The sequence below is a fragment of the Brachionichthys hirsutus genome, chromosome 22 (assembly GCF_040956055.1).
Source record: "Brachionichthys hirsutus isolate HB-005 chromosome 22, CSIRO-AGI_Bhir_v1, whole genome shotgun sequence".
Classification (NCBI taxonomy): Eukaryota; Metazoa; Chordata; class Actinopteri; order Lophiiformes; family Brachionichthyidae; genus Brachionichthys; species Brachionichthys hirsutus.
The window spans coordinates 8042668-8070200 of NC_090918.1; the positions used below are offsets into that span (position 1 = coordinate 8042668).

Genomic DNA, 27533 nt, shown 5'->3' on the forward strand with positions numbered 1-27533 from the left:
TTCTGTGGTTTAGGGGAATAGACATGCTGTCTGAGCAAACGGGTGAGATGGACAGTGGCATCCTCGCAGCAACCAGATTTTAACTCCTTCCTCCCTTCTTTTAGCAATAATCTAGCCTTGCTTTCTCTCCACCTGGTCTCCTGGACACACAACACATCAACCTTTCTCCTCATCATGTCCACCAGCTCTCTAGCTGATGCACCCGTTTTCCTCCTCATCTTCTCTATCTTCGACCTACTGTAATCCAATTTCCAGCAGCGTCCCGTGGGTTAACAACGCTGCTGGCGGTCGTTGTTAACCCCGGGACTCGACCGATCTGGTATGACTTTCTTATTGACATTTGCATGTTCAATTTGGCACATTTTTAGAATGGATGCCATTTCTGATGCAGCCCTCTGCATTTATCCGGGCATAGGACCGGCTCAAGGGAGAAACTGTCAATGCTACGTTACTACCCATGCTACCCATGAGGCTACATTACATGAGTAGAGAACCAACTTTTATATTACACACACACACTCGCTCCCTCCTTGTCTTTGCTGCAGTTGAATATGAATGGGCCTCGATGAAGCACATGTAACCGTAACGGTGCAGCCACATAAGTATCAGGGGGGGTTGTCCTCTGTTAAGAAATGCACTATTCCCCTTTCTTTCCACAGGGATTTCCTAGCACTGTGGCCACATGGAGGATGATAACAAAGATGTGCAGTGCTACTTCATCCTCCGCACTGCATGTTTCAAGCAAGTGAAGATATGATAACACAGGCATGTAGTCTAACAAGTTTAAAAAGCAGGCTATAATACAAATGCAGGACATACGGCAAATGTGCTGCTCAAAATGGCATCAACATTTTATTGATCAATTGCCAGTTAAATTAGCCACTACTTAAGGCTTGGGCTGCTCAGTACAATTATTGATGGGAATCTCATTTGTAGTACAGTGTGCTCCTTGGCAATATTTGCTTTTTTCGTCTATCCGAAGGTGTCTGTCTGTGTGGTATGCCACCATTTGATGGACAAGTGTCCTAGAATGCGATCAAGTTTTTCTTCCCCAGCCGGCACAGAACATTCAAAACTACTAGCAAACCAAAATCATCTATCTACCCATAACATGAAAAATGTAGCTCAGAGAGTTCCCTTATTTTCACGCTCACCTCCTATTCATTTTTCTTTACACTCTTATGCTTTTTATTCTTCTGTCTGAGTGGGTGGTGGTTTGTCACTGAGCCCAGCTCATGGCCTGCCAAACTCTGTATACTCCACTGACTTATCTGGTCAACCCGCCACATCATAGTTTGATCCTGGCACGGCATGTCCAGCATTGCTTGATGGTCAGCCAAACTCTGTTCACTGCAAGGTTTTCTCAAAGTCCAACATGGGTTTGTGCATTTCTCACATGGCATCCCTGACCTTGGCAAAGAGGTGAAGCACACAGCGTGTTTCTTTTTGTTTTAGGTGTGTGCCTCAAGTATGATTTTGTGATTCAAGGCAATGTTGACTTTTAAAACCATTGAAACAGTTTCATTTGGTGTGCATTTCAAGGTTTTGGTTAGGCCACTGACGTATTCCCATGCACCATGACATCCTCTTGACAAGAAAAACTTTCAGGCCTTACCTCCAGGATGTGCTCACCAATGATGGCTGATGTGCTATCAGACTTGTGGGGCCTTGATGCAGGCATGCCAGCCCCATCCCATTTGCTCTCTGACCCCTGCCCTCCTTGCTTCACCAAATTCTTTACACAGACACTCTTTGCCCCAGGCTAGGGTGGCATTGGGTATAGTTTGGGGGTCCCACATGACCTACTTTGGTCCAGCATGCCTGCCATTATGTTCAATGGATATATGTAAACATTACAGGATTCATCCCCTGAGAAGAATACTAGCAAATCTGGGCTATGGCCAGTCAGATTTAGGTCACCAGCCTGTCTATGGGTGAATGGCCTGCAGTATGTTCAAGCAGTAATGATAATCAGAGCTGTGAAGTGTACAATGGAATGGTAGATCGAATAATGATATTATTGTCTCTACCACTGCCAGGATTAATGATTAACTGTTTAGGTCTTAGGGCAATCCACATCTAGTTTTTTGTCATGTGTTGTCTTTTTTTATTGTTTGTGTGTGCATAACAGATGGACAAATTGTGTGCATTTATTTGTTTTTGCAAATGTGTGAGCAAGCTTGTCCTCTAAATTTCCAGTGATGTCCTAGTGACAGACTGCATGCCCAGCTTGGCTCAACGTTATCCAAGTTCCAACATATAGTCACCGCAAAGTCAACGACGCTGACCTTGCGGTAACGGACATGCTGTCAGACACTACTTTTCTATTTTAATTTCATTTTCCAGGAATTAATTCTGCAGGAGATTATGTACATTGCACACACTTGCACACTTGCACACACACACAGACAGACACGCACACTGCTATCAGTGTCAGAGTAAGGGCTTAAACTACTTGGTAGGGATTTTTTCTGTTTCAGAATTTTTCATCACTCACATGCATACTCAGAGATAGGCCAACATCTAAAGGGATTATAATTTGCAATTGGATATATTAGTGGCTTTTGGACGGCTGTGGCTCATTGGGTCGTCCAGTGATCGGTAAGTCAGTGGCTCGAATCCCAGCTCTGAGTGTCTACATGTTGAAGTGCACTTGGGCAAGGCACTGAACCCGAAATTGCTCCCAGTGGGCCTGGCAGGACCTTGCATGGCAGCAGTTGTCCAATGGTGTGTTACACTGCAGGACTTGTTAGCCCGTCGGCTCATAAGGGCCGTTTGACGCCGCTTGCATCTTGAATTCCCTTTGTTATGCTTAAATCAAATGCTTAATCAAACTCTAAATTGACACAGAATTCCTCCACGCTACTATTTATGGATCTACTATTTATAGGCCAATCCAAAGTTAATTATGTTTGCTCTTTCAGCATATTTTCATGTTACAGTGTGCATTTCAAAATTAATGCCATATTAAGTCATGGCAATTGAAAGCACACAGTAATGGATGAGTGTTTATTCTCGTTTTATACTTTCATCCTGCGTAATTCTGTGTTTTAGCTTCGCTAGCAGCCGTTGTCTCAATAGTAATAGCTTTCATTATGTTGAGCTGTGTTCGTACTGGCTGCCAGAGCAAGGATTAGCTCTTAGCGCCAAGTTAGCTGTAAGCAGAAGAAAGATACAAGTAGGTTAGTACTGTTAACCCAATCAGGATGAGCCACCCTAACTTGATATGAGGCAAAGCTTCATTCACATTAAGAAATACAAATTTTGATCTCTCAAATGTCCAACATTAAAAAAAAATTCTAAAAGCTGTATATTATAAAGTTGAGCATGTATTATCAGGTTGTATGCATTTCCTCCTTATATTTTGCTCACATATACTAATACTTCCCATGTCTTACCTGACCATGTTATTGGTCATCTAGCCTCATCAGGATTCCTGAAGCATCCCTCTATGTGCGTTCATCACAATGTTGCCTTGCCAACTGCCAGGCTTTAGGAAATGGATGTCTCACTGTCAGAGCAATGTGAAGATAAAAACATAGTAATTCACTCAGAAAAAAACAACTAAATCTTGGAGACATTCTGTTCTTTTGGAGTTGAGATGCCCTCTTTATTCAAATCCACCTCTCCCTGTCCCTCATCTGCTCTAACACCCTTGACTTGATCAAAACAAAATTTGTATTTCAAGTTGTTTCCAAAGTCTGCAACATTTACCATTGACGCTTGTGAGGCACATGTCACTCTTTATTTTTTAAACATGAATACAGGGGAATTCCTTTCCATTTCCACAAAGCTATATTTTTTACCACTATCATGTTGCTTTGTGTTGTTTGTTGCTCTGTCATTATTTGCTCGTAGATATGTTGTAGCTGTGTGCTGCTACTGCCTACTAGTCAATGTGCTGGTGCACGCTCTCTATTCTGTGTCAGTTTACTCACTAATGGCTTCAGTCTAGGTTGCATACATGCTAGTTGTGTGTATTGTTGTGGCCCGACTATGATATCCTCCTATGATATGTTGCTGTCCAGAAAAATGTAAATACACTAAATAGTGAGTATTTATTTAGAACCTCTGTGTGGTGCATCACATTTGTGGGTGAATAAAGAGCATAATAAAGTGACTGATAATAATGGAGGGAGAACTCAGTTATTACTCTACATGATTCAAATATAAATACAAGAATAAATACTGTACGTTTTCATCATTAGCCAACCAATAGGCCATACCATTGTTATCATAGACAGTCCATATTTTGCTCCACTTTTCATTTTCATGTTATTTGACTCAGAAATGCTACAAGTTCACTCTGATATCTTTTTTTTTTTTTTTTACTAAACACAGTCCAAACTAAAAGACTTTGGAGTGTCTGTGAATTATTTTTAATATGCATGATTTTTCTAGAGATGGCTTTGCTGACTTAACAGACTACACCCTCTTCTTCAAGGGCTGCCATTTGTTTTAGCTTGTCGCCTTTCACTGTTTCCCCATCCATCTGTGAATAGCTCAGCTGTGCACAGCAATAACATACTGAAAAATAATAACCACTGGGACTAAAACATTTGAATTATCTTTTTGGACGTCTTTAAGCGCCCCACGTATTCAGACGCAACATCCTGCAATCAAAGATTACCCCATTGGGTGTTCAGGTATTAAGTCTGTGTGACGGGGGTATTTAATAATTAATGTGATATAAATCTATAGAATATTCCTGAAGTGTCTGCAAAAAAAAAAAAGTTATTTAATTTGCAGTCGTAATTCTGAAGTCTTACAATTTGAATGACAGTTTGATATAATTTCTGGACATGCAGTCTAATTGTACTGCATGATGATAGCTAAATGACTTTTCACCATTTTTGTTTGTCACCAATCTTCCATCCCTTCCTCTGCTGATTCTCTAGTCGGAGCTTGTCCTCTCAGAGGTAGGCGATGATTAGCAGCATCTGTGTTTCTGTTTTCTCGAGGGGCAGAAGAGGAGAAAATGGGGATGGGGAAACAAATATTTTTGCCTTTGCCACGCTTTCATCTTTTATGGCCTCTTCTACATTTGCTCCGTTGTCCTCCATCCATCCCTTGCTTTTGTGCACTTCTCTCCCACACTTGGTCTAAATCTCATTTCACAAATGTTGGCCCCATTTCTCTCCCTTGTCTCCTCATTATGGATGTGTTTTGAGGCTGTCTTGTTTTTCAGCCCGATTTAATTTTTTTTCTGTGTTCTTCCCGAATGGCAGGAGGGAAACAGATGCAATGATGATCAGAACAAAGTCACAAGAGAAAAGTGGTGACAGATTCAGAGTGTTGCATTTCAAGTCGCAGAGGATTGGAGGTTCATTTCAAATGTTGGCAATTAAGAAAAATACTTTTAACCACACAAAATGTTGACCAAGTTGTCGGTCAAGGTTTTTTTTTTTTTTTTAAAGCCGAAAACTTTAAGCGACGGGGTCTTCGGAATTGGAATGCTTTATTGATCCCTAGTCATTAAGTGAGGCCCACCTGTAAGTTTAAGTTGATATAGTCAAACTGTCTTTCTCTGTTCTGATTCCTGGTAGTCTACAATTGCAACTCTTAACTGTACCTGCTACTTTATATCGACGTGGAATACCTCTTCAGAGCTCATCTGCAGCACTTTTCCAACACTCAAACTTCAACCCATGCCTAACAACTCTCCAACCACCATAGGCAACTGGGCGCCGCCTCTCGCTTTGACAAGTGCACAGAAATTGACAAAAAGCCATGTTGAAAAATGTCTCTGTTGGCTCTTTTCCTCCCGTTTTTTTCTCTTCAATCATTCCCTCAGTCTGTCTGCAGAGGCAGGCCCTGGGAGGACAGAAATGGCTTTTTGAGTGACACAGGCTGGCTGTGCCATTCACCGTGTCAGCCAGTGAAAGAGAATAGAAAAGGAGGTAGAGACAAATGATGATGGCCCGGCCATGATTGTTCCATGCCCCGTCTCATTTTCACACACCATCTTCCCTCCTTGGGGTCATTGAAGTCCAAATAATATGGCCACAATGCAGTCGGTGTATAAATGTTTTTCATAGCGTTATGGATGATGGAGTTAATAGAAATTCAAGTAGAAACTCTGCTTTTTTCTCCACTACAGAAATATTTCTTTGAAAATACATGTACATATACATATCTTCAACCAAACTTAAACAAGTCCAATTGATTCTTTGTTTTTTTTGCTCTCAATGATTGATGATAGGGTTGAGAATTTTTTCCCCTATCTGGTGTACAAGCTTACCCGGTTTGATTTCATGCCAACAGGCCGACATTACTCAGTTGCAGGTGGGTGGAGAGAGTTAGCAGCATGTGGCTGGTTAGCAGGAGCCACGGGATAGCTGATTAGCTTGCATAAACAGATTGGCGATTCTCTGTGTTAAACTCTCAAGCAAGCTGATGGTTCACTTCTTATCTACTTAAAGCCCGAAAAAAAGCAAAACGTTTCGTCTGTTCAATCACTATTGTTGAGTCCTGCCATGCTGAAGTGGTTAAAAGAACTTCCCCACATTTTATTGATCTTAACTATTGATGAATGATTAGCTTTCCTTCTCCTTTATCATCTATTCAATAGAAGTGGTGGTCTCAGGTCGCAGTAAAACATTTTGTTGCTTCTTTCTCCTTGTTTGTCCGACTGCTGGTATTGTTCAGTGATTTCAATTGCTTAGGCCAAGTTACATCTGAAAATGGATCTACAGGAAAGCAAGGCTGTCATGTTGAGCGGTAATGGGGCTTAATGCCCTCTCCAATCATTCTGACCCACCCCTACATGTGCTCAATGTGGCTTGACTTCTCCTACGAAGCATTTACTGCTTCAGGCAGTGATCTGAACATTTGGATTCTTACCTCTCATTGCTTTCCAAAAACACTGGGGCCTCAAGGAGCTGTGTGTCTAAGCCCCAGAACACAATGTACCTCTGGGAGTCAAGTGAAAATGTTTAAAAATCTAATTATAGTGTCTATTCCAAACTGCAATAAATTTCGAGCACTTCAGTTGCCATTGGGATCTGATGTTGCAAGTTTATGTCGACAAAAATAGAAACTTGCAAAGTAATAACTTGAACGGAGCTGTGTGACAACCATTCAATAACTGTTATCCCAGTTCAATATGTGTTTCCCCACCTGCACCTTCACACTACACAGTTAAAGGGAATTATATATTTGTAATATTACAAATGTAGCTCAATATTCTTCGACCTGCCATGTCGCCCCTTTCTTTCAAATGAGATGGATTGTAGTTATTGCTGTTATTGATCTTAATAACCAGTCTGTTAAGCCCCGATGAAAGGTTTTGCTCTTGCTCAGCGACCTCTGGTGCCATGTGAGGGCTGAGCTTTCTATCATCTGGATTTCAAAAGATCTATAAACTAATTTAACTACAGGTTTGGCCTGATTGGGTTTGCTGACACATGCAGGCTTTCTTTTATGTCATATATGCAATCGATTTTATGATGTCCTTGGAACCCCTTTTCTCACGAAACTTTACTAATCATGGATAAGTCTTTCAGTCGTGTTGATTTATTCGAGGACCACGGGACTATTGGTGTAATGGGTTCAAAATGGACATCTTATCAATGCACAGTTTCTTTTAGTTGAAGGCTCACGCTTCCTCACAATCATATTGATATCTTGGTGTTATATATATACATACATCAGAGAAGATGTATGTAGAAAGACTGACTGATGTTGAATCTTGTTGGTCATTACATTGCCATGGGTCTTGCGTTACGCAATGTCACTGACCCTGTGCTTTGTTGGGGCTTGGTAAAACCCCCCCATGGCGTGGAGTTGTTCTACATGCTGTGGCTTTAGGATCGAAATGACAGAAAAGTAATATGAAGGTCAGCGAGCATTACAAAAGCCTGCAGGTTCCAGCTATTGCAAAATCCTTTTATATGAATCAACATGACCTTGCCCACGTGTTCTTTTTAATGGGCTGCAACTGTGTCTGATCAATGTCAAAAATACGTTACACAGCATTCTCTGAATATGATCGTTAGATGCACAAGCTCGTTGACTTTAATGGTTACGTTTACCTTGTAGCAAACAGGTAATAAGAGTTGGTTTATTTTCCGTCTGAGAATTATCTTAAATAATCCTCATGCAAAATCATCCAGTTGTTTCAGATTGTATGTCATGAGAGAGGGGGGGGGTGTATTTGTTTTGACATTACGCCATTGGAAAAGCTCTGCACTCGCTTGAACCCTTCCAGCATATCACTGCATATCTATTGTATGTCTGATAGTGTGCTGTAAGCTATTTGTAGAGGACAACACCAGCTTCTCCTGTGATCGACTTAGTATTGATCTTTTTTGTATTTTCTGTGAATGCTTCCAACATGGTCCACTTCTTCAGTGCGAGGAGAGACACAATACGCACCAATGATTTCAGATTGGCTGTTTGGCTATTTTAGGTGTCATGTTAAATAATCCCAATTTGACAATTCAAAATCCTGTATAGTCTGGGCTCGAATACAGACTGTTTGTTTGCATTACAATTGGAATCTATAGTAGATGTGACAAAGGTAAAGGGGGTAACGTACACTTTCCACTAAATCTGTGCCAAATTTGAAAAATATAATATTTCTGTCATTTTTTTCATAGCTATTAATAAAACATAGTAATAACAATAAGCCAACCAACAAACATCAGTGAAGTTTCATTATTATTTTCTGCTGTTGCTGTTTTTGTTTTTTCAATCCTGCATGATACATGAAACATAATAATTTGATTTACACTTGAAAAATAGCTGATGTCAGAATACAATTATACATATATAAGAAATGCCAAAACATTTTGTCTCCTATATACCGTACATTAATTGAAAGGGTATCCCGCTTATTCAGTCTCCCTTTTCCCACATCTCTTGCCACGAAATTCCCTTTATTCCCTTTTTTTTCCTGTGCAGCGATGCAGCACAAACATCAATTATCTATTGATAATAGAAAACCTCATTAATGGGCATCAGGCAGGTTTAATGGTGGGGATCATGCTTGTTTGCCTGACTATTAATGACCCTAGCCATTAGAGAATCTGTTTGACTTTTCCTCACACTGCCAAAGACAGACAGCAGCCTGCCGCTGACAGTGATGCATGGGACCCCTTAGTCACATTGATCACACTGGGATAATACGTGCACACATAGTTACCCACACAACACATCCATTTCCAGTCTGCGTGGCATTGTTAGATAGCTAGCAATACTTTGTTAGTCGTGTCCCTGTAGGTGGGAAGGGCTTGAGTCTTTCTTTCTTTTACTTTATTTTCTTCTACGTTTGACTTCATTTCTCTCGATCTATCTTCAGTCTTATTGTCTTCTCTGAGCCAGGATAATGAGGAAGGTAAGCAAGTGCCATAAGCGAAATGCAGAGAGAAGGATCATAGTAGCCTAATTCCAGATGTGCCAGAACCTCTCCACCTTTCTCTGTTTAGCTTTGTCATTCTTTCTGTGCACCCCTTTCTATCTCTCTCTCTTCTGTGTACCGGTCGTCTGAGGCATTAAGGCCTAAAAGTTTATGACCACAACTAGTAATTCAACTGATGCAAACCTAAATCTGTGATGAATGCGATCTGAGTAATTGAAATAACAGTCTGATTTAAAATAGCAGCAGCGTTATCGTCAGCAGTGATTGAAAGCCGTGACTGGCACGTTCATTTCCTCCGTGCTGTTTCTTATTTATGTACCCTGCATCCTGTCCAGATGAGAGAATGTGTGCATTAAGCGATGCTTGGACTGAGCTTCTAACCCATCTGCCAAATGATACCTCATTGGTTGAGCACATATTGAACACATTGTGGCCTGTATCATTTGGACTTATATTAATTTGTTTTTTCCACTTCAGGTGTTCAATATTTATCTGGTATTGATGTGGTGATAAAAATAAATCCCGCCCCTTGCCAGTTTTTAAATTGCCGGCCCCTTGTGTTTGATCAGTACTTTTATTTCCTTTAAGGATTTGGTTCTGACATGCCGGGTCACATTGCAGTTCATTCGTTTGGGCTTTCTTTCTTCCTTTCCTTTCTTCTTTTCCATTCTTTCCTTCCTTCCTTTCCTTTTTTCATTGTCCTTCTTTCTGACAACTAAGTGAATTAAATCTAATACAATTCTAGAGCCCACCCTTGGGCCAGGTTTCACTTCAGTGGTACCAAATGGCTTTGTCTTTTGTACTTGTGAACGGCTGCATGTGTGTAGGTGCTTGCACGTACCCATGCACGGCTTTGGGTGTATGTGTGTTTTGCCTTTTTCTCTTTTCTGTCCACTTTGTAAACACAATCCCAGCGTTTATGAGATTACCAGAGCCCCTTTGTGTTCCAGCGGGAGCCATCTTGGCTCAGAGGAAACCTCCACTGGGGAACCATCTGGGCTCCACTCGAAGCAGTTTCCACTCCGCTTTCCCTGTCCTCTCCACGTTGTGACCGAAGCTATTTACTTTAAACCGACAAGAAATTCAAATTTTCTTTTGTGTGTGTGTATTTGTAAAACCCATAAATTCAGTTTTCTGAGGCCTAAACTCCAAGGTGGGCACTGCTCTTTCATAAAGAGTGGGGAAATGAAGAAGGAAATGATGCTGGCACAGTTCCTCCTACACTGCAATAATCCATAAGGACTATTTTCATTTTCATAGATTTACAGATTAAACTATATTATATACGGTGTTTTGAAGTCAGGGGCAATAGCTTGACTGGACTGGACAATTACATTTAAACTACTAAAGAATAATATATTAACAGAATGCTTGATTATAGGTATATATATATATCAGCATTTGACCCCTCCATTAGCCTTTTTCATCTCTTCACGGCTGCCAGATGAAAAGTAAATTTCCTTTTATCTAATGGTGCTTTCAAGGTCTTGCTCACCCAAGGTTTGTGATTGTAATATCTTTTTTTATTTCAGCCAGGGTGTTGCACTCGTCCATGAAAATTAATATGACAACAGATACCATTAAGCTTCTGAATCTGAATGCTTCCATCTATATTGGAAAAAGTGGACAGATGACCTTGATTTATGTGTTTTAATATAATATTATATAACTATCACACAAAAAAGGTTGCCATTTACGTGTCTTGCCTGTGAGATTGTATTTTTGGAAACATGAATTTCGTGGCCTCATTTTTGCATGCATTCTGTAGCAGTACATTCTTGCTACTCTTCAGTTTTAGGTGGCAGACTAATTTTCTTTGCATATGTTTGGTAGGTAATGATACACAAAGTTTCATTAGGCTCAAACGAGTTGTAAAACCCATGTCTGTGAAGCCATAAATTTCAGCTTTAATAACACCCTCCCTTTTAGCATGTCTCAACCTCCTTCTCTTGTCATCTCTGATTGGTTTATATTCACCCTCATAAAAGAATGATTGATCTGCTTTGTCCGGCCCGGCCGTGTGATTTCTCCACATGGTTGTCACATTTAGCTGGTTGTTGTTCTATAGGAAACAAGGAATAACACAACATAAGGTGTCCACAAATGTGTGTATATTGAGGTAGACAGATGGGATCATTTGTACTTGACCTAAAACTAATTTTCTGTACACAGACCGGAAATCATTTTTACAGATTTCATGTCTTGTTCTACAATATTGTTCAGCAATCAATGATGGTTTGACCTCTGTTGCTTAGCAATAGGATGATCGGGACAGTATCATCTACCAATTAGTTCAAGTTCTCCTGTAGTCACAGATTTGTTTTTGATGCTTTTTTTTGTTTCTTTATTTCCTTCCCCCTTCCTTCCTTTGTTTGTTTTCATTTCTTCTTTCCTTTCTTTCCCTCTCCTTCACACGTTTATCATAGATCCTCTAGTAGGTAGCTTTTGGAATGGATTTAGTCCAGAAGTTGAGTTTTCAATTTTTGCAGCAAATTCTTCCCCCCCAGCTTAGACTGCAGTTTTTAGATGTCAGTGTTGCTTTGCTTTTGTTTTGCAGCTACCGCCTTAGTAGTAGTTGTGACAGTTAAGTTGGTACTATCCATTCCAGGCTTTTGCCCTGCACTCGCCCACTTCCCCATTTGACATTTAACTCTCTGACCAGTGGTGCTCTAATAGCCTAGTTACATAACTGTTTGTGCTTTTAAGACAAAGAGGGACAAAACTGGGTGAGTATCTGATATAGCAGAGAAAGAAAAACTAGATGAGGTTTTGGTGAACTTAGATTTACCTTTCCAGCACCTGAGAAACAAATGTCTTATCTCAGCGCTCTTACAGTACGTTTTACACGTTAGAGATTTGTACTATAATTTATTTCAAGGTCATTTTCAATTGGAAAAAGAAAACTCCTTTTACAGGTGAAAAATTGTGGAATGCAATTTTTGAGCCATTTTTTTAATGTCATGCATTGCGTGCATGCTTTTTCTTTGCATTATTGATAAGAAACCAAAAGTACTCTGTATCCATGAAGTTTAAATATATTTTTGTCACTGTCATATGTCTTGGTTGTCAATTTCAGACTTACTAGAACAGACTCTGCATTCATTAATTTAATCCTTTTGCTTTAGTTAAGATTTAAGAACAAGGCCGAGCATTTTACCAACTTGATTCCCTTCAGATTTCCCTCGTGGGCTGCATGGCTAAGCAGCCCAGAGTTTTAATCGCTTCACTTCTCCGTATCTCTCTCAGCACACCTGCCCTCTCACTTTCTCACTGACTGAAGCTTTAGAGAAGGAAGGGGGGGAAACAAAGTTGTTGTTGTTTTATCTCCTTTCCCTGGCCATCCATCACTTATGAAACAAAATGCAATGAATAGATAATTAGCCTGAATAGGCAGAATTTAGTTATAGTCCATCATGGGAAATGTGAGCCGTTTCCTCCTTTGTCAGCAGGGCTACATATTTCAGTGCCCTCATTTGTTAAGTTTCAACTTGGGTGGCACTAATTGGAAATTATTTACTTTTGGGAAAAAAAGCAGTGTTCAGAGTCCTCATTAAAGTGGAAGTCTCCGCACTGGACACCTCAGATGCCGTCACTTCACTGTGAAGAAATATCAAACCTGCTCTCTTATACACAGTATTAACAGGGTCTCTTGTCTCCTCCCCCCCCTAATGCTTTTGTTTCAGGTGGAAGTTGAGGTGGAGACCATGGATAAAGCGGGGAACTTCATTGGCTGGCTTCACATTGAGGGTTCGAATCTGTCAGTGGCGCTGGTAGAAAACTCTCTATCTAAGGTCCACTTCTCAGCCGAGCGCAGCGCCTACTACAAAACCCTGGTTTCAGCAGAGGAAGCATGCCGGCAGAGAAAAGAGAAGGTTGGTCCTTGTTTAGGTTTTACAAGAGTCTTGTTGACTCTACATGCTATTAAAGTATCAGTGCAATCACCACAGTCACAACAAGCTGAAAGCCGTCTTCCAAATAAGCCTGATTTTGTTTGTTCAGATTCATCCCACACCCAGATTCACTAAAGGAATTCTTTAGTATTTGGTGAATATTTGGCATGAGAAATCCTGACTGCAACCCACAGTTAAGGCAGTATTTGCACTTTGCTTGTCTGTACTGGATAAAACAAGAAAGAGCAAAACTGGATAGAATTTCTCCATTCCTGGCATGTCTTGCTGTCTTATATCTTCAATAACAGAAGTGTATTAATATGTGATGCAGGCAGTGGGAATGATCATCCTTCTCAACTCTGCGGAGAAAACATGAAGAGCCATTCTTTCCGATAAGAAAATGCCCAAATACATTTTTATAAGCACATAACTATTGTCCCAACAGCAAACTTGCTCTTTTTTCCGTTACAAACTTCAACTTCGACTGCCCTTGTCAAAGGCGCATCCCATCCCCCTTACCAGCCTGACGGCTTAATGTACCATAGGTGTTGCCGTGAGAGTTAGCTTCCTGCTTTGTTTTTAATAATCACACGAGAATGATTGCATCTGCATAAACGTAGCGTAGAACCCAGTATGTGTAGCATTGCACCCCATTGAATCATGAGCAATTTGTGCACCAATGTATGCAACATACAGGAAATCCTTTATTTATAGCTGCAATAATGTGGAAATGCTCCATCTGGGCTCTGGAATAGCTGCATATTTAACATTAGCGTTGAAGCTTCCTTTCTTCAATGGGAGTCCTTTGATGGATGGAGGCCTCTCTCACACTGATCCCGATCGAGCCTTGCTTTTTCATTACAGCTCTGAGTCGTCCCCCCCCCCCCCCCCCCCCCACCCCCAGATGCATAAAGTGCCTGGCCAGATGTCATCATTGTCCCCTTGCTTTCTATCTATGTAACGTATTTCTCTCTCTCTCTCGCTTGGTCTTTCTCTTCCGTTAGCTCTCCTTCCCTTGCTTCCATCTACTTGGATCCTTAAGGAGACACAAATGCCTCCACTCCCCATAGAAATTTTATGTATTGCTGTAGCCAAGAAAGGGCTTCAGTCCTTTTCTCTTCTCTGACTCCATCATTTTCACAGTTATTGTGTTTTGTCTCGTCTCTCTTGCTCCTGACTTTCCTCTTTTTACACAGATACTCTTTAAAAAAAAAAAAAACATTTTCTCAAAAAATAAAATATGGGTGAATATCTGGATAATTCTGCACAGGGAAAAAAAGTAAAAAAAAAAAAAATCTCTGCAGCAATGCGAGCACACTGAGTTAAATCTAAGCTCAACAAGAGGACACACGGCCAACAGATCTGATGACAATTTCACAACTGGTTTGCAACCCCCTTTGCAGCATCGGGGCAGATTGACTTTCACCACGACGTTAGCTAACCTGAGTGCGGACAGGGTGGAGCTGAAAGATGCCAGAATGGGGCCTGCGTAGAATAGACATACAGTGATTTAGTTTGATACGACTTCGCCGTAGCCCTGGTGCACAGATCAACCTCGGCTTGATTTGTTGGTGTGTGGGTATGCGTGGCAAAGAGTGCGGTGTGTTGATGGGCGCACAAGGCAGTTGGTTGTGTGTGAATGCATAGCATGCAACTTGAAGGCAGATGAGGTGGGGGGCTCGCTGCTGTAATTAACCCGGAGAGACCATCTCGAGAAAAGCTGAGAGCTTGAATATTTTCTTCTTCAGCCTTTCTCTTTTGAAGTTGTAGCTGGTCTTGTGCGTGTAGGCTTAGGCTAGGTGGGGCAGATCACGTCTCCTCCCATCTTCCCTCTCTTCCTCCTTTCTCATTGCCCTCCCGTTGTCTTCCATATCCACAGCCGTAGGGAGAATATCAGTAGGTACTGCTGTGTCAGGTGTCCCCACAAGGAAAACAAGGTTGTTGTAATGAACCGGAGTCGTAAGGTTTGTGCACGCACTCTCATTAAATAAGACTTTGCGTTGGGGTTCAGTAGAGACCAAGGACAACAAGGGGAATTGGAGCTTTTCTGCAGTAGCATTCTGAACCAAAACTGCTTAGTTCGAGTGAGTTAAAGTGAACGAGTTTTTTCTAGAATGAGACCAGTGGGACAAAGTGATTGTATTCTAAATGAAGTATTTCAAAGTGTTTGAAGAAGAGCATTTTCTAAAGATCAGCATGTTTCAAATTTGCATATCAGCAGCTCTCTGGACAATGTTTGGAACAGTCCTTGTTGCAAATCCATTTCTACGAACATGCAGAACGTTCAGAAGCCTGCTAACATTTTACAGCTTTCAGGAAAAAAAACGGACATTGTAGAAACACATTTCAAATTATAAGATTTGACTGTGCAAAGTAGCACCTGTTCCCTCTCTTAAATTTATCACCTGGTTTAACGACACTCTTTGTGCGTTTGCCCCTCCGGGCAAGAAAAAGTTCAAAAACACTGCATGTTTGTCATTGTAATATGACACAACTCATTTCGGCTATTCATTTGATGCTCGAGAGTTCCCCTGTTGCTATACTGTCAAATAAATTTGGGGTATGAAGTAGAGATTTTGTCTGCAGAGACTTTGGCTGTAGCTTTCATTAAATTTTCTCAGAAACGTTGTCAGGCCTGCTGGCAAGTGTCTTTGACTTGGGCCAGCAATCCCAGTGGGTATGTCATTTCCTTCTCTCTTTTTGTTTTTTGATAGGGGCCTGGCACAGATTTAATGAATATCCAGTGATATTTAACACAATTACAAGCTGACTGTAACTGCATTTCATTAAACAAAAAAAACAAAAACAAAAAATGGTACCAGGAATAAGCTTGTCATTCTCCTATTTAAACCCCCCCCCCCCCCCCCCCCATGTCTGGATGTCCATTTGATTCAGAATTAATTCTAATTTAAATAGGTGGGGAGGGGAGCACTTTTTTTTTGCTAATTTCTACCAAACCATTCAGTAGTGTCCTTCATCCACAGAAAAGCAATATGAAACTGTCATATAAGATTAACTGTCTGCAGTATTTTTTATTGTGAATAGTTAATTGAATCAATTAATGTCAATGTCAAGTGCTTCGAAAGCAACATTTAACATTATCCTCCCTTTTTGTGTATAATCGGGGGGTGGCAGAGTGTTCCACTGTGGAGTAGAGCTGCATCTCTACTAGGACTAGATGTTCAGATTCCTGAATCTTCAGCACACAGTTTGTATATTCTCCTGCGTGTCTGCGTGGGTTCTCTCTGGGTTCTCTGACTTCCTCCCACCTCCAAAAACATGCATCTGAGGTGAATTGGTCACACCAAATTGCCCGCAGGTGTGATTGTGAGCACGTATGGGTTGTTTGTCTTTTGTTTAGCCTTGCAATGAGCTGGTGCGTACCCCACACGTACCCCACCTCTGCCCCGTAGCCACCTGAGATAGGCTCAAGCGGGCCCGTGACCCTCAGGGCGGATAATCTGCAAAAGAAGAAGATGGATAGATGGATAATTCAACGTTTCTTCCCGGTTCTGCCTTTTTCGGCATTTTCCTGAAATGCTTAGCCTAAATAAGGGGGTCAGTAAGTATTGGGGCCCCAGGGCATCCAATACTATCATGAACCCTGTCATGCCTGAAAGGAAATCAAATGCATTTGAAAGAAGTGAGGATAAATGTATTTTGTCTGTCTTGTTCAACCCCTTGCCAAATTTCAATCATAAAATGTTTTGTCCATTTGGTGGATGAAGGCTAACCCCTTTAAAAAAGTTGAGGAAGTTAATTTGAATACACACTCTGCCTAAAGAGAAGCTTGTCTGAAATTAATTGCTTCTTTCAATTCTTTTGTACTCTAGAATGGAATAATACAACAGAAGAAAGGTTTTGCCTCAGACGGTGTAATATTTATTTGACCCTATTGGTTTCATTCTTATGGTCACAAACCTTCACAGCTTGTTTTGGACGTCCTCAGTTCCTTCTTGGAACAGTTTCAGAGCAGCTATTGTGAGTCTTTCAATGTGGTAAACTTTTAATTAAAAAGGCACTTTTAGGCCCAGCTCTAGTATGTATACCTCATCTTAATTTAATAAGCCTGGACTTCTGCGGAAGAAGCTGAGCAAATGCATACTGCATGCATTCTGCAGACCATGCATAATGCACGCGTTGTGTTTAAAATTCATGATAACTAATGTCACATCAACAAACACATGTCACAAACCTGGTCCATGTTCATGTTTGACATTACATCAAATGTTAATTTTTTATTTTCTACCATTTAGTATTATGTTATAGCTTCTCTTTGTTGCCTCAGGTCCATAAAAAAAAAGATTTGTAATGGAAATTGTGTTGCTAGTATTATTTTGATGGACCACCTCAGAGATGGGGAGGGCCAGGAAAATTACCGGTGATTTGCATGTTTTCCTTTTTTGCCCTTAAAGAGATAAGTGACTGGAACTGAACGGTACATCATCTCGAATGTTGGCAGTCTATTTATACTACTCTTGCTGCTGTTTTGATATAGTGTCGGTTTTATTACCCAGTGCAGTAGAGCAGCAATCATCAGTCAAATAACTTTTGGATCGAGAACGACTGTTGTAGTTGTGAGGAGCACTGAAACAGAGAGCACATCTAATTGATCATGATAGGTCATGGCGCTCAGTCCTAGTCATCAGCGGTCATATCATTCAGGTTTTGAGGTTCCTCCAATTTATATGATCTTTTTGGACCAGGGATTTAAAAGTCTTTTTTTTAAAGTTTTGTAGATCCAAACTTATACTACTATCACCGGTATTAAATTCCCAGATGGAAGGAGGATCCACATGTCCATACTCTCCATATCTGTTTTCTGCTTACTCCAACACACTTTGAGCATGTACACGCTGGTAGTACAAACACGGACATACAGAGGCATGCTCACTTGTGACGCACCCACCCCCCCACCGTCGCTGTCTGTAGCAAACTGGCCCCTCCATGCCCTGAGGCATAGAGATGGAGAATAAGATTACCAGACCCAGTGATGGCTGCGGTATGTCTCTCTCTCTCGCTGTCTTTGTCCACCTTTTTTTTTTTTAGTTCTGATCTGCAAATTCAGCAGTCTGTCATCTCCTCTTCAGTCTCCTGAAACATCGCTTCCATTTTTATCTGCATTGTTCTTCTTTTGACTCATGGGCGGACTACTTGCACATCAGTTACTTGTCAGGCGACGCATACAAAACTCTATTTGATGAGTAAGAAACTTGAAAACCAGATAGACTATGACACAGTCAATGAGGCAAGTCTTTATCTGCAGTCTCACCTTCTGTGCTGAATTATACATTCACACGAGTTGCAGAATGACACGCTGACTTTGACAATGTCGTCTGAAAAATGCATCCAGCCACCAGGGCATCGGGACAATCCCGAGGAACACGCACTCGGATGAAATATTCTACTTGATGAAGCGTAAAAGCAGGAATTAGACCATATTTGTTTAGCTTGTGCAGCTTTTTCCTCTCTGATTATGCACAGGATTCTTGCAGGCTGTTCGCATATGTCCTCTGGGGCAATTCTGTGGTTCATCAGTAGTGAAAAACTGAAGCAGAGTCCCCCCCCCCCCATCCTTCACTCCACTTTGTGGATGGATGGGCTGAGGCCAAGAGAGGAGATAGTGGACTAACAAGAATGAAAATGAGGTGAAAGGCTGGTAGAGAACATAATGCAATATGACACAGTGCGTTGCATTATGGCTGATTAACACATGCTCAGCTCTGCCACCCATGGTAGAAAACACCAACCCCCAGGTCTGCTCTTCTGCCTCCCTCCTCTTCCCCTGTCTCTTATATCTTGGGGCTTTCCTGTTTTCTCACTCTCTCTCTTTCCTCTTCTTACCCAATTTCTTCATCACCGGCCGTTGATAAATGTGAGTGTGAAGGGTGTGCTGTTGGACTGCGATGGGCTGGAGTTGAGCTAAATTATTATTTACTCTTTTTTTATTCCTGGGCTGTCCCTCCTGGGACACTTTACAGAGACACGTTTCCACTCTGTTTGCTGTGGACTGGTTTTGTTGGGTTTCTTTCCTCCAACAGAATGAAGGAATGGAATACAAACAACCAGCCATGAAAATTTTTTTTAACCTTTGATCATACTTTATTAACAAATCATCTCCATCCACAGTGTCATTTTATAATCACTTCATAATGGATATTTGTTACTCTTGAATGCACTTTCAATCATGACCTTCCTGTAACCTTGGAGCATTTTATACCAAACACTCCGCCATGATGTTTTGGCCGCGCCACCCAATGCGAGCATCCATTACGGGTTGCAACAGCAATGTCATTTTCCCCTGCAGGTAACTGACATTTATTTATTTCTGTAGTCATCAGGCAGATGCTGCGAAAACGTCAAGTGTGCACACTTTCTGCCCTGCTCCAGGTGTCTTCCCTAATCATCCCTGTTTAATCAAGGAGAGAAAGAAAACTGTGTGTTTGCACTAAAAAAATAAGAGACACGCAAGTTATAGTCATTAACACACACTTTGACATTTTTTTAGGGCACCTGCTTGGAGCCACACTTAACTCGATTTAATATGGGTCGGCTGTGAAATTGCCCTCCCTTATACATTTCCCTCCCTGCCTCGTCGCTTCCCTTTGCTTTTCTGTGCTGTCAAATGACATGCTAAATATTTGCTTCTTAGGGGCGCCATTTAAATGTTACCTCTGTGGGTTTGTAGCTCAAACCTGGCCGATTTAATTTCTTTATTAGTTCCAGGACATGAGGATCAGACCTTATCAACATTGCGCCACTGGTCTGTTGTCACCGACAGACCGTTACGGCCCATCTGACTTTTCAAACATGGGATTAGTGTTTGCAATTATGGCGTTGCTGCTGCTTTAACTTTAAACTGCACAGGGTCCTCCGACATCATCCAGGTTGAGGCGTATTAAGCTCGAATGAATGAGTAGCTGCTTATAACCATTATGAATGCTAATGCCTCATCAGTTCTCTTTAGTACGTTTGCTCACACAGGCCTCATCACAGTAACTTGATTTGGAAACAAATCAAGTTAATGTTTATCTGTTCTTGCGCCATGACCGACAGCCAGTCACCTCCATCTTTCTTTTTTTCTCCTCTAATCTTTAATTCAACGTTTTTTTTTAACCATATTGGGGCTATATTTTCCCATCTATGACCATCAGAGACATGACCAACCTATTTAATCTTATCAGCCGAAATGAAGGGTTAACTGGAGAGGGCAAATGTGGTAGCGGAAATCATTTCTATTTTTTTGTAAAGATCAAGGTTTAAAAAGATTTGATGATGAATTCTCTTGTAATTCAGGCCAGTCCTCTTTCGCTGTTTCAGTCTAGCCTGCAGAAAACACTCTAAATCTAGATAATGGGACCACTCTACTGGGCTTGTGAGTGTGTTTTGGGCATTTTTCAGAGTTGCTGTCTTCCTCTTTCGTGCCTCAGGGACAGAGAGTTACATAAACAGGATCTCGTCATCACGCTGCTTCTGATTCCCACTGTTCAGTCAGGCTCCCTCAGCAGCCTTCCCTCTGTTTCTTAGTTTCTTTCTTTCTCCCCCACATCTGCTTTATTACTTTTCCTTCTTTTTATTTCTACCACTTCCTCCATGTGTCAGCATTTATTTTTTTACCCAAAAAATAAATTGCTGTTCTGATGCGTCACTTTTGAATGGAGCTTTTATTGTTGCAATTGTGCCAGTTTTGCGCCGTTTGTCATCACACACGTTGTTCTTGTTTCCTGGTTCAAGACTGCCAAAAGATGCTGATTAGTAGAGCTGCCTCACAACCAAGAACTCCGATTTTCACTAGAGACGTTGGAGCTGTTAGACATGCACTCATGGATTCACAGGATTCTGGGCACTGAAATGTAAAAAACATTGCTACCTTTCCCAATACAACCTTGGTAAATCAGTCATCATGGCAAGCTGGGGCAGACTGTCCTGTTAATTAAAAAGTTGATTAATTTCCTTTGAATTGCAAACTTACTAACATGGAGGTAAATCCGGTTTTTGTAAGCCTTGATGCCAGCTCTTTTCTTTCCACCTTCCTTTTGCTTGTTACTCGAAGCTCCAGGGAATGTTCCAGTGATCAGACCGAGAGCAGCATGTGTAATCGACTTGAGTTGACAAACGTATCTTGATTGGCCACTAAAAGGATGAATAGAGGGTAGACTGCACAGGGATTCAGCTAAATCTGTTATGCGTTGATTGACTTTAGCCCACTTTTCTCATTTTTGTTCGTTCAGGTTGGCATGTTTTATAGACAGACACATACGGTAGCTCGCACATGTGCCATTAAGGCTTCTGTAGGGAGAACTGACCCAGAATAAATGTAAAGGGGGAGCATCTGACATGATAACAAAGTCCAAACAACAGTTTGATAATTGTCTTTTTTCTCCCCTGTCTCCTTTATTCCCTGCCTTCCCATCAATGATATTTCAAGACAGAGTATTTATATCATGTGCCCTCACACTTGCAGCTGGTCTGCTCTAATTGAGTGCTTATTCCCCAGCGCTGCTTTTGTTTTGCTCTGATGACATTTTGCTTGGCTTGATCATCTTTTAATGGCCGCAGATAGACACGGTTTGGGGGGGAAACGGACACAAAACTTGACATAGACTCCATATGCCAGACCGACTTGCCTCTGGGGACGGTGTGTGTGTGCTGTGTGAGTGCCTGGTTTTCCACATTCGCTGAGTTGGGTGGTGCCGGCACACTGGGGACAGAAACACAGGTGTAAGTTTGTATGCGAATGTAATGCCCAATTACATATACACCCACATTTGCTGTTTCCATGGTAACACTGTGCCCCTCTTTATTTCATTCACACACACACACACTCACAACACCAAGCTTTGTGTAATAGGATACATTTTGGGTTTTTTCATGTGTGCATTTCCTGTTTGTTGATTCTCTGTTGTTTCTTTGTGGTTTATTTTCAAATACTTTGTAAAATATGCTTAAAAGAGAAATATCCATGCATGCAAATACGAAACTTCTTCAGCTCCACCACAACGCACACGTCTTGTGTTGACAAATTTGTGCCAGTTAAAAAGGCGTAACAAGTTCCCTTCAGCTGGTTTCAAAGGACAACATTGTTGTGTGTGTGTGGCAGCTTAAGGATGGGCGGGGGGGGGGGGATATTAGCCATGTAAGCTGGGGTTGAGTCCCCCCTGCCACCTACCTGCCACCTTTGTGATAGTAGAACATCTGCTAGCTGTGATATGAAGCTAAGAGGTATCTATTTCACTTATTCTTTCTTTTTTGCTTTCTCTCCCATTTCTGTTATGACATCTCCAGCTGCTCGGCTCCCTCCTCTCCTGCCGAAAAATCCTGTCCCATGCCACCTGTGCAGTTTTAATGCACAATTTGGCTGCTAAGTAACCACATCCAAGAGACTCGTCCCTTCATCCGCCTCCCACTCCTCGCCTCACATGTTTGGCTGGAGACGTTTTTTGGTTTCAGCTTTATTATTTGAGAGGATTACGGCTGATTGGGTTCCAGTGGTGAGCAACGTATCCAAGAGTTGTCCCTGAGAGTAGCCTGAGACCGAACCCATATTTTGTTTTGTTTATCATTTGTTTTTCTTGTGAGAAACGCTCACAACAGTTTTCAAAGCTCATTTTACGTTTCTTTTTCTGTGCTTTATATTTGATGTGATGAACCACTTGCTTCTCCGAAAAAACTATGCTGTTGCTGCATGACTTTTTGTTTTACAACTCTATCGTAGAGACATGTGTGCGTCTTACACATTTTGTTACAGCGTCCACATGTGTGGCCTTGCAGATTCATCAGCCGTCGTGCTCGATTAGCCCAATGTGACACGGAGGAGGCTTCTGCTGTATCGTAGCTCAACCGGGACCAATTCTTCCCTGGGCCACAACCGTGCCTCTTCGCACATACATGTTTGTGTGCGCTGAGCCAGGCCTACATATTTTATAGTGCGAGGCTGCCATGCATTAAGTCTAAATGTCAGGACGGCAGGGAAGCACAGAGCCTGTAAATCAGTTTTCCTTCCAGTAGCGCAGATGCCGGTTCTACTTATCCCGCCATGACAAGGAGAGTTAATGTACCATCAACAACCCACTGTTAGGGCCAATGGACAACACTGGGTTGATGTCTTTACGCTTCCTTGTACAAAAGCAATCAAGCTGCCCCGACACCTGTCAGTCGCCTAACTGTGCAGTGAAGATCAATAAAAACCTTTTTTTCCCCGACGATAAATAAATAAAGGTTGTTGTGTTTGGTGAACTCCAACATGACCTCTGGTATGTTCTGTCACATGCAGTCAATACAACCAAATGGATCAATGCTGCTAGCCTTGCTGTCAGTCAGTCGAGGTGTGTGGGACCATTTATCTGCCCTGAAGGTTTGACTGACAGTCGTATATCTCGCAGCAGTTATGGTCCGTCTTGTTGAACGTCCATCTTTAATGATTTAGTCAATACAGACATCTTTGAGCGGCAGGAAGTCCAGGGTCCACCCACCTTTCTACAACGCCCAACCTGTTGTATTTGTCAACGTCCTTTTTAAAACCCGTCGTCATTTTCTGGGATCACTTCTGCACATGATATCCTGCAGGCATACAAAGGCAGAGATATGAGGTGGCAGCTTTTTGCCTACACTTTGGCTCTAAGTCTGTACCAGTGGGACTAGGTACAGCAAAGGCAGTGTTTAACTTTTAAATTAAACATGCGCCTTTACTGACTTTCCCATTTTTCCCCTTTGATACCATCTGTGTCAGGTTGTGTTGCTGTGCGAGTGGCGCTTAGATATTCAGCGTCTACACAAGATTAAACGAATCACAAGTAAATTAGGTTCGTCTCTTATGTGTGGCTTTAAACCTTTTGATCGTAATAAAAGGCAATAAGTGAACATAGAGAGACTGAAAGACAAGCGGCCTTGCTCACTCAAATTAATTAACCATTCTCTCTAAAAGGGATTCATCAGGGAATTAATTGGGACAAAATTGATTTACCAAATGCACAATATGAATAATGTGCTCATATTGATTTTGGTTTGCTCTCCATGTGTTATCGTGTGATGAATTAAAAATCCAAATATGCACTGTAGATTTGCATAGTTTATTGTCTCTCCCACAATAATCTACTTTTTAACAACTGTATTGTTTGAGAGCTGCACAAAGTGACAAGGGCTGAGCAACTTAGTCCACCAATCATTTTCAAATGGGAACAACATGTGCCTGCTGCAAATGAGAGTTTAGCTTATGAAGGCAGATTAATGGAGGATTTTGAAGATGTGAAAGTTGTGTTCATAATGTTCTTTTCAAGAACTCTGTGGCTTACATTTATCACAAAACTAGGCAATATATCCATAATTGCCCAGGAGAGTTAAAAACAACATGTTTTCCCGAAATGGCAGAAATCCTTTTTGCACTTTTATAAATGCAGTTCACTGGATATGAGCCAGAATATAATTATTATACAAATAAGTAAAACAAAGCAAACTTTGTATGTAGTTGGAAGCTAGTCTGCTAACAAAGTGTGTGTTTAGTTCAGGGACCAATGTCAATTTTGGTATCAACAGACTGTACACACAGACAGACACATTACTGGAGTTGTTGAACCAGTGTTGGAACCAGCCCCCTTTCTGGCAGTGTGCGTGTTTAGTCATCCATCTGTGTGCTCATCCACTTGCACTCGTTTGTACGTGTAGCAGCAGAGCTCGTTCTTTGTAGGCCGTTGTTCCTTGTGGTTCCGAGCGGCGTCGCTGGATTCAGCAAAAGAGCAACGCTGTCCAGCACCGTCACATTACCGTACTCTGCTGCGTTAAGTTGCTTTGCTGTAAGTGTGTTTCGTCATTCAGCGTTTGTGAAGGTCATCCGGACCTGCCATCTCTCTGCTTGGCTTCCATTATTAGGACCCGTCCTTTCAGCCTTCAGCTTAATAGCCTGCCACTTTCCCCTTTCCCCCCCCATCCTTTTATTTCCCTCTTCTCCCTCTCTCTCATACATACGGACGCACACTCGCAAGCGCACACACATTGTCCCTGCCATCTTGGTGGTTTAAGCGTCTGGCTGCAGTTGCAGAAGCAGCAGCCACATACCTGCATTCAAGTGGAACAAACAGGATGGTTGGCTGCTCACGGAAGGTCATCTACCCTGGGCAGTGTGTGCGTGTGTGTGTGTGTGTGTGTGTGCGTGTGTGTGTGTGTGTTCACATGAATTTGTGCTTTGAAAAGAGAAGGAGCTCCCCAGTGTTTCAATGCACTCAGAGACGACGCAAAACCAAATGCTCATCTTGAACATGAAACACTTTTCACTCGACACAACTTAAACACAGGAGGCATTTCAACCTTTGAACGTCCTTCATTCTTTCACTCATCCAACAGAGCTAGTCGTTCTATTTTTAACCAATCCGCTCTGTGATGAAGTCTAATTTCCCTTCTCAACCTGCAGTGATTGTATGTTAGACCCTGCCAATGTCTGTTTTTGATACACACAATGAGAAAAAAGCCCCTTAAACTCCGCCACCCTAAAAGGTTCAGCATTACCCATCAGGCTAATGAATGGAGACACTCTAATCTTTGAAATCCCTAATTGGTACTGCAGGTTTGGTTAAAAGTCAAGAGCTCAATTTGTTTATTAGTAGACACTTTAAATATTAATGCGTTTGTGATTGTTCACATAATGTGTGCTTACTGTTTAGGCACTACTATTGCATGTGCCTATATGGAAATATACTGCATGATCTCTGTGTTTACAAAGCTTGGCCACATTTTTGGTTTTCATTAACCTTTCTTGCCCTCAATTCCCACTTTTTCTACCTGCTTTCTGTTCTCCCTCCTCCTCTCCAACCCCTTTTTCTGCACCATTTGGGGGATGAATAATTGAATGTAATTGGATAGTATGACCCCTTTCTTTTGTTACCGGGCATGCAGAGCAAAAGCACTCAGCTCTTTGGTCACTTATTTCATGGCTAACAATTGGAAGCATTTCTTCCATCGTTGTGACGATAATTGTATTTTTTTTTTTTGCTTTTATTTAGCCAGTTTCTTCACACTTAGACACAGAGTTCACTCGTAAGACGATTTCCCCCTGAACATTACTGCATTTATGAGGGTAAAACGATAATTACAGCCTGCTGAGGAGCCAGCATGTAAAGGAAGGCCTCAGGTATGATTATCTTAGCCTTAACACTGGCATAGCTCTGCATTGGCAAAGGCAGAGTAATAAAAAAAAAATGACAACACTAAAACTAGTTAATCTAATTAGCTCAACTGTACCATGCAGTTAAATAATTAGCCAGAATCTAATTGGCTATCATCACTGTGCCGTTTTAAAATGTGTCTGCATCTTCTTCCTTCTGTTTCTGTAACTTCCAAAGATAAACTCTTCCCAGATAGCCTGCAGAAATGATTTTTTTTTTACACGTTTCACTTTTGAAACCCTCGCACATTGTAACTTCTCGTCCCATCCTCAACGCCTGCTTCACTCTCCTATGGCGTTTCATCTGCAGGGATTTGATTGGCTCCCATTCAACCTGACCATCCCATGTTAGCGCACATCTTTAATACTATTGCTGTACTATAAACGCGCTGTATTCAGTCTGACTACCACCCCCCTCTTTCATCCACATCCCTTCCTCCAAACACAGATTCACAAACACAGGCACACACCGACTGAAATCCGTGCAGTTTGATATGTGGCCTGAGGCAAAGCACTTCCCCCTAATGAGCCTTCTGCCTTCTGCCCTCTGTTCTCCAGGAGAGCTGAAAGAGAGCTAACCTTGATGCAGCGTAGAAAGGATGCAACCTGTTTAGAAACACACACACACACACACACCAAATACACACATATGCATAGAATACAATACTGTCGCTTTTTAACACGAACATATCAGTTCTGAATGTTTATATTTTCTATTGATCAAGTTTCCCAGTAAATATACACAAATATGTGCTACTTTTTATGGTTTAAAATCTTGACTGCAGACTATCATGCAGGCATCATGTGCTCATGGTTTTGTCACTTTCATTTTTTAATTCTGCAACGACCTTTTGGGGGTTTTCTTGTTTTGTGTCGTATTTGTTGATATTTGTCATCACTGATCGAAAATGTCTGTTTTGTAGATCTGGGCCAATTATGAGGAGAAACCAGTCGAGGAGGTTGTCCATGTATCAGAGTTGAAGGAACGAGTGGCCAACTACAGACCAGTATATGTCACCGAAATCGCAGACACCCTTCACCTCTACGCCCAGGACGTGGAGACGGGTAACTTCTGGTCCTGTTTTGTGTGTGCAAAAATGAATGAAGGAAACAATATTTCCAATAATAA

The 27533-nt window shown here is 41.5% G+C and overlaps 1 protein-coding gene across 1 annotated transcript in view; it reads left to right on the forward strand.

The window, feature by feature from the left end:
* The window catches only part of snd1 (staphylococcal nuclease and tudor domain containing 1), a 104278-nt gene that overhangs the window by 50236 nt on the left and 26509 nt on the right, over nucleotides 1–27533 (forward strand). The window contains exons 17-18 of the mRNA XM_068755010.1: nucleotides 13045–13233; nucleotides 27328–27469. Coding sequence (XP_068611111.1) covers nucleotides 13045–13233; nucleotides 27328–27469 — 331 coding nt within the window. The remainder of the gene's footprint in view (nucleotides 1–13044; nucleotides 13234–27327; nucleotides 27470–27533) is intronic.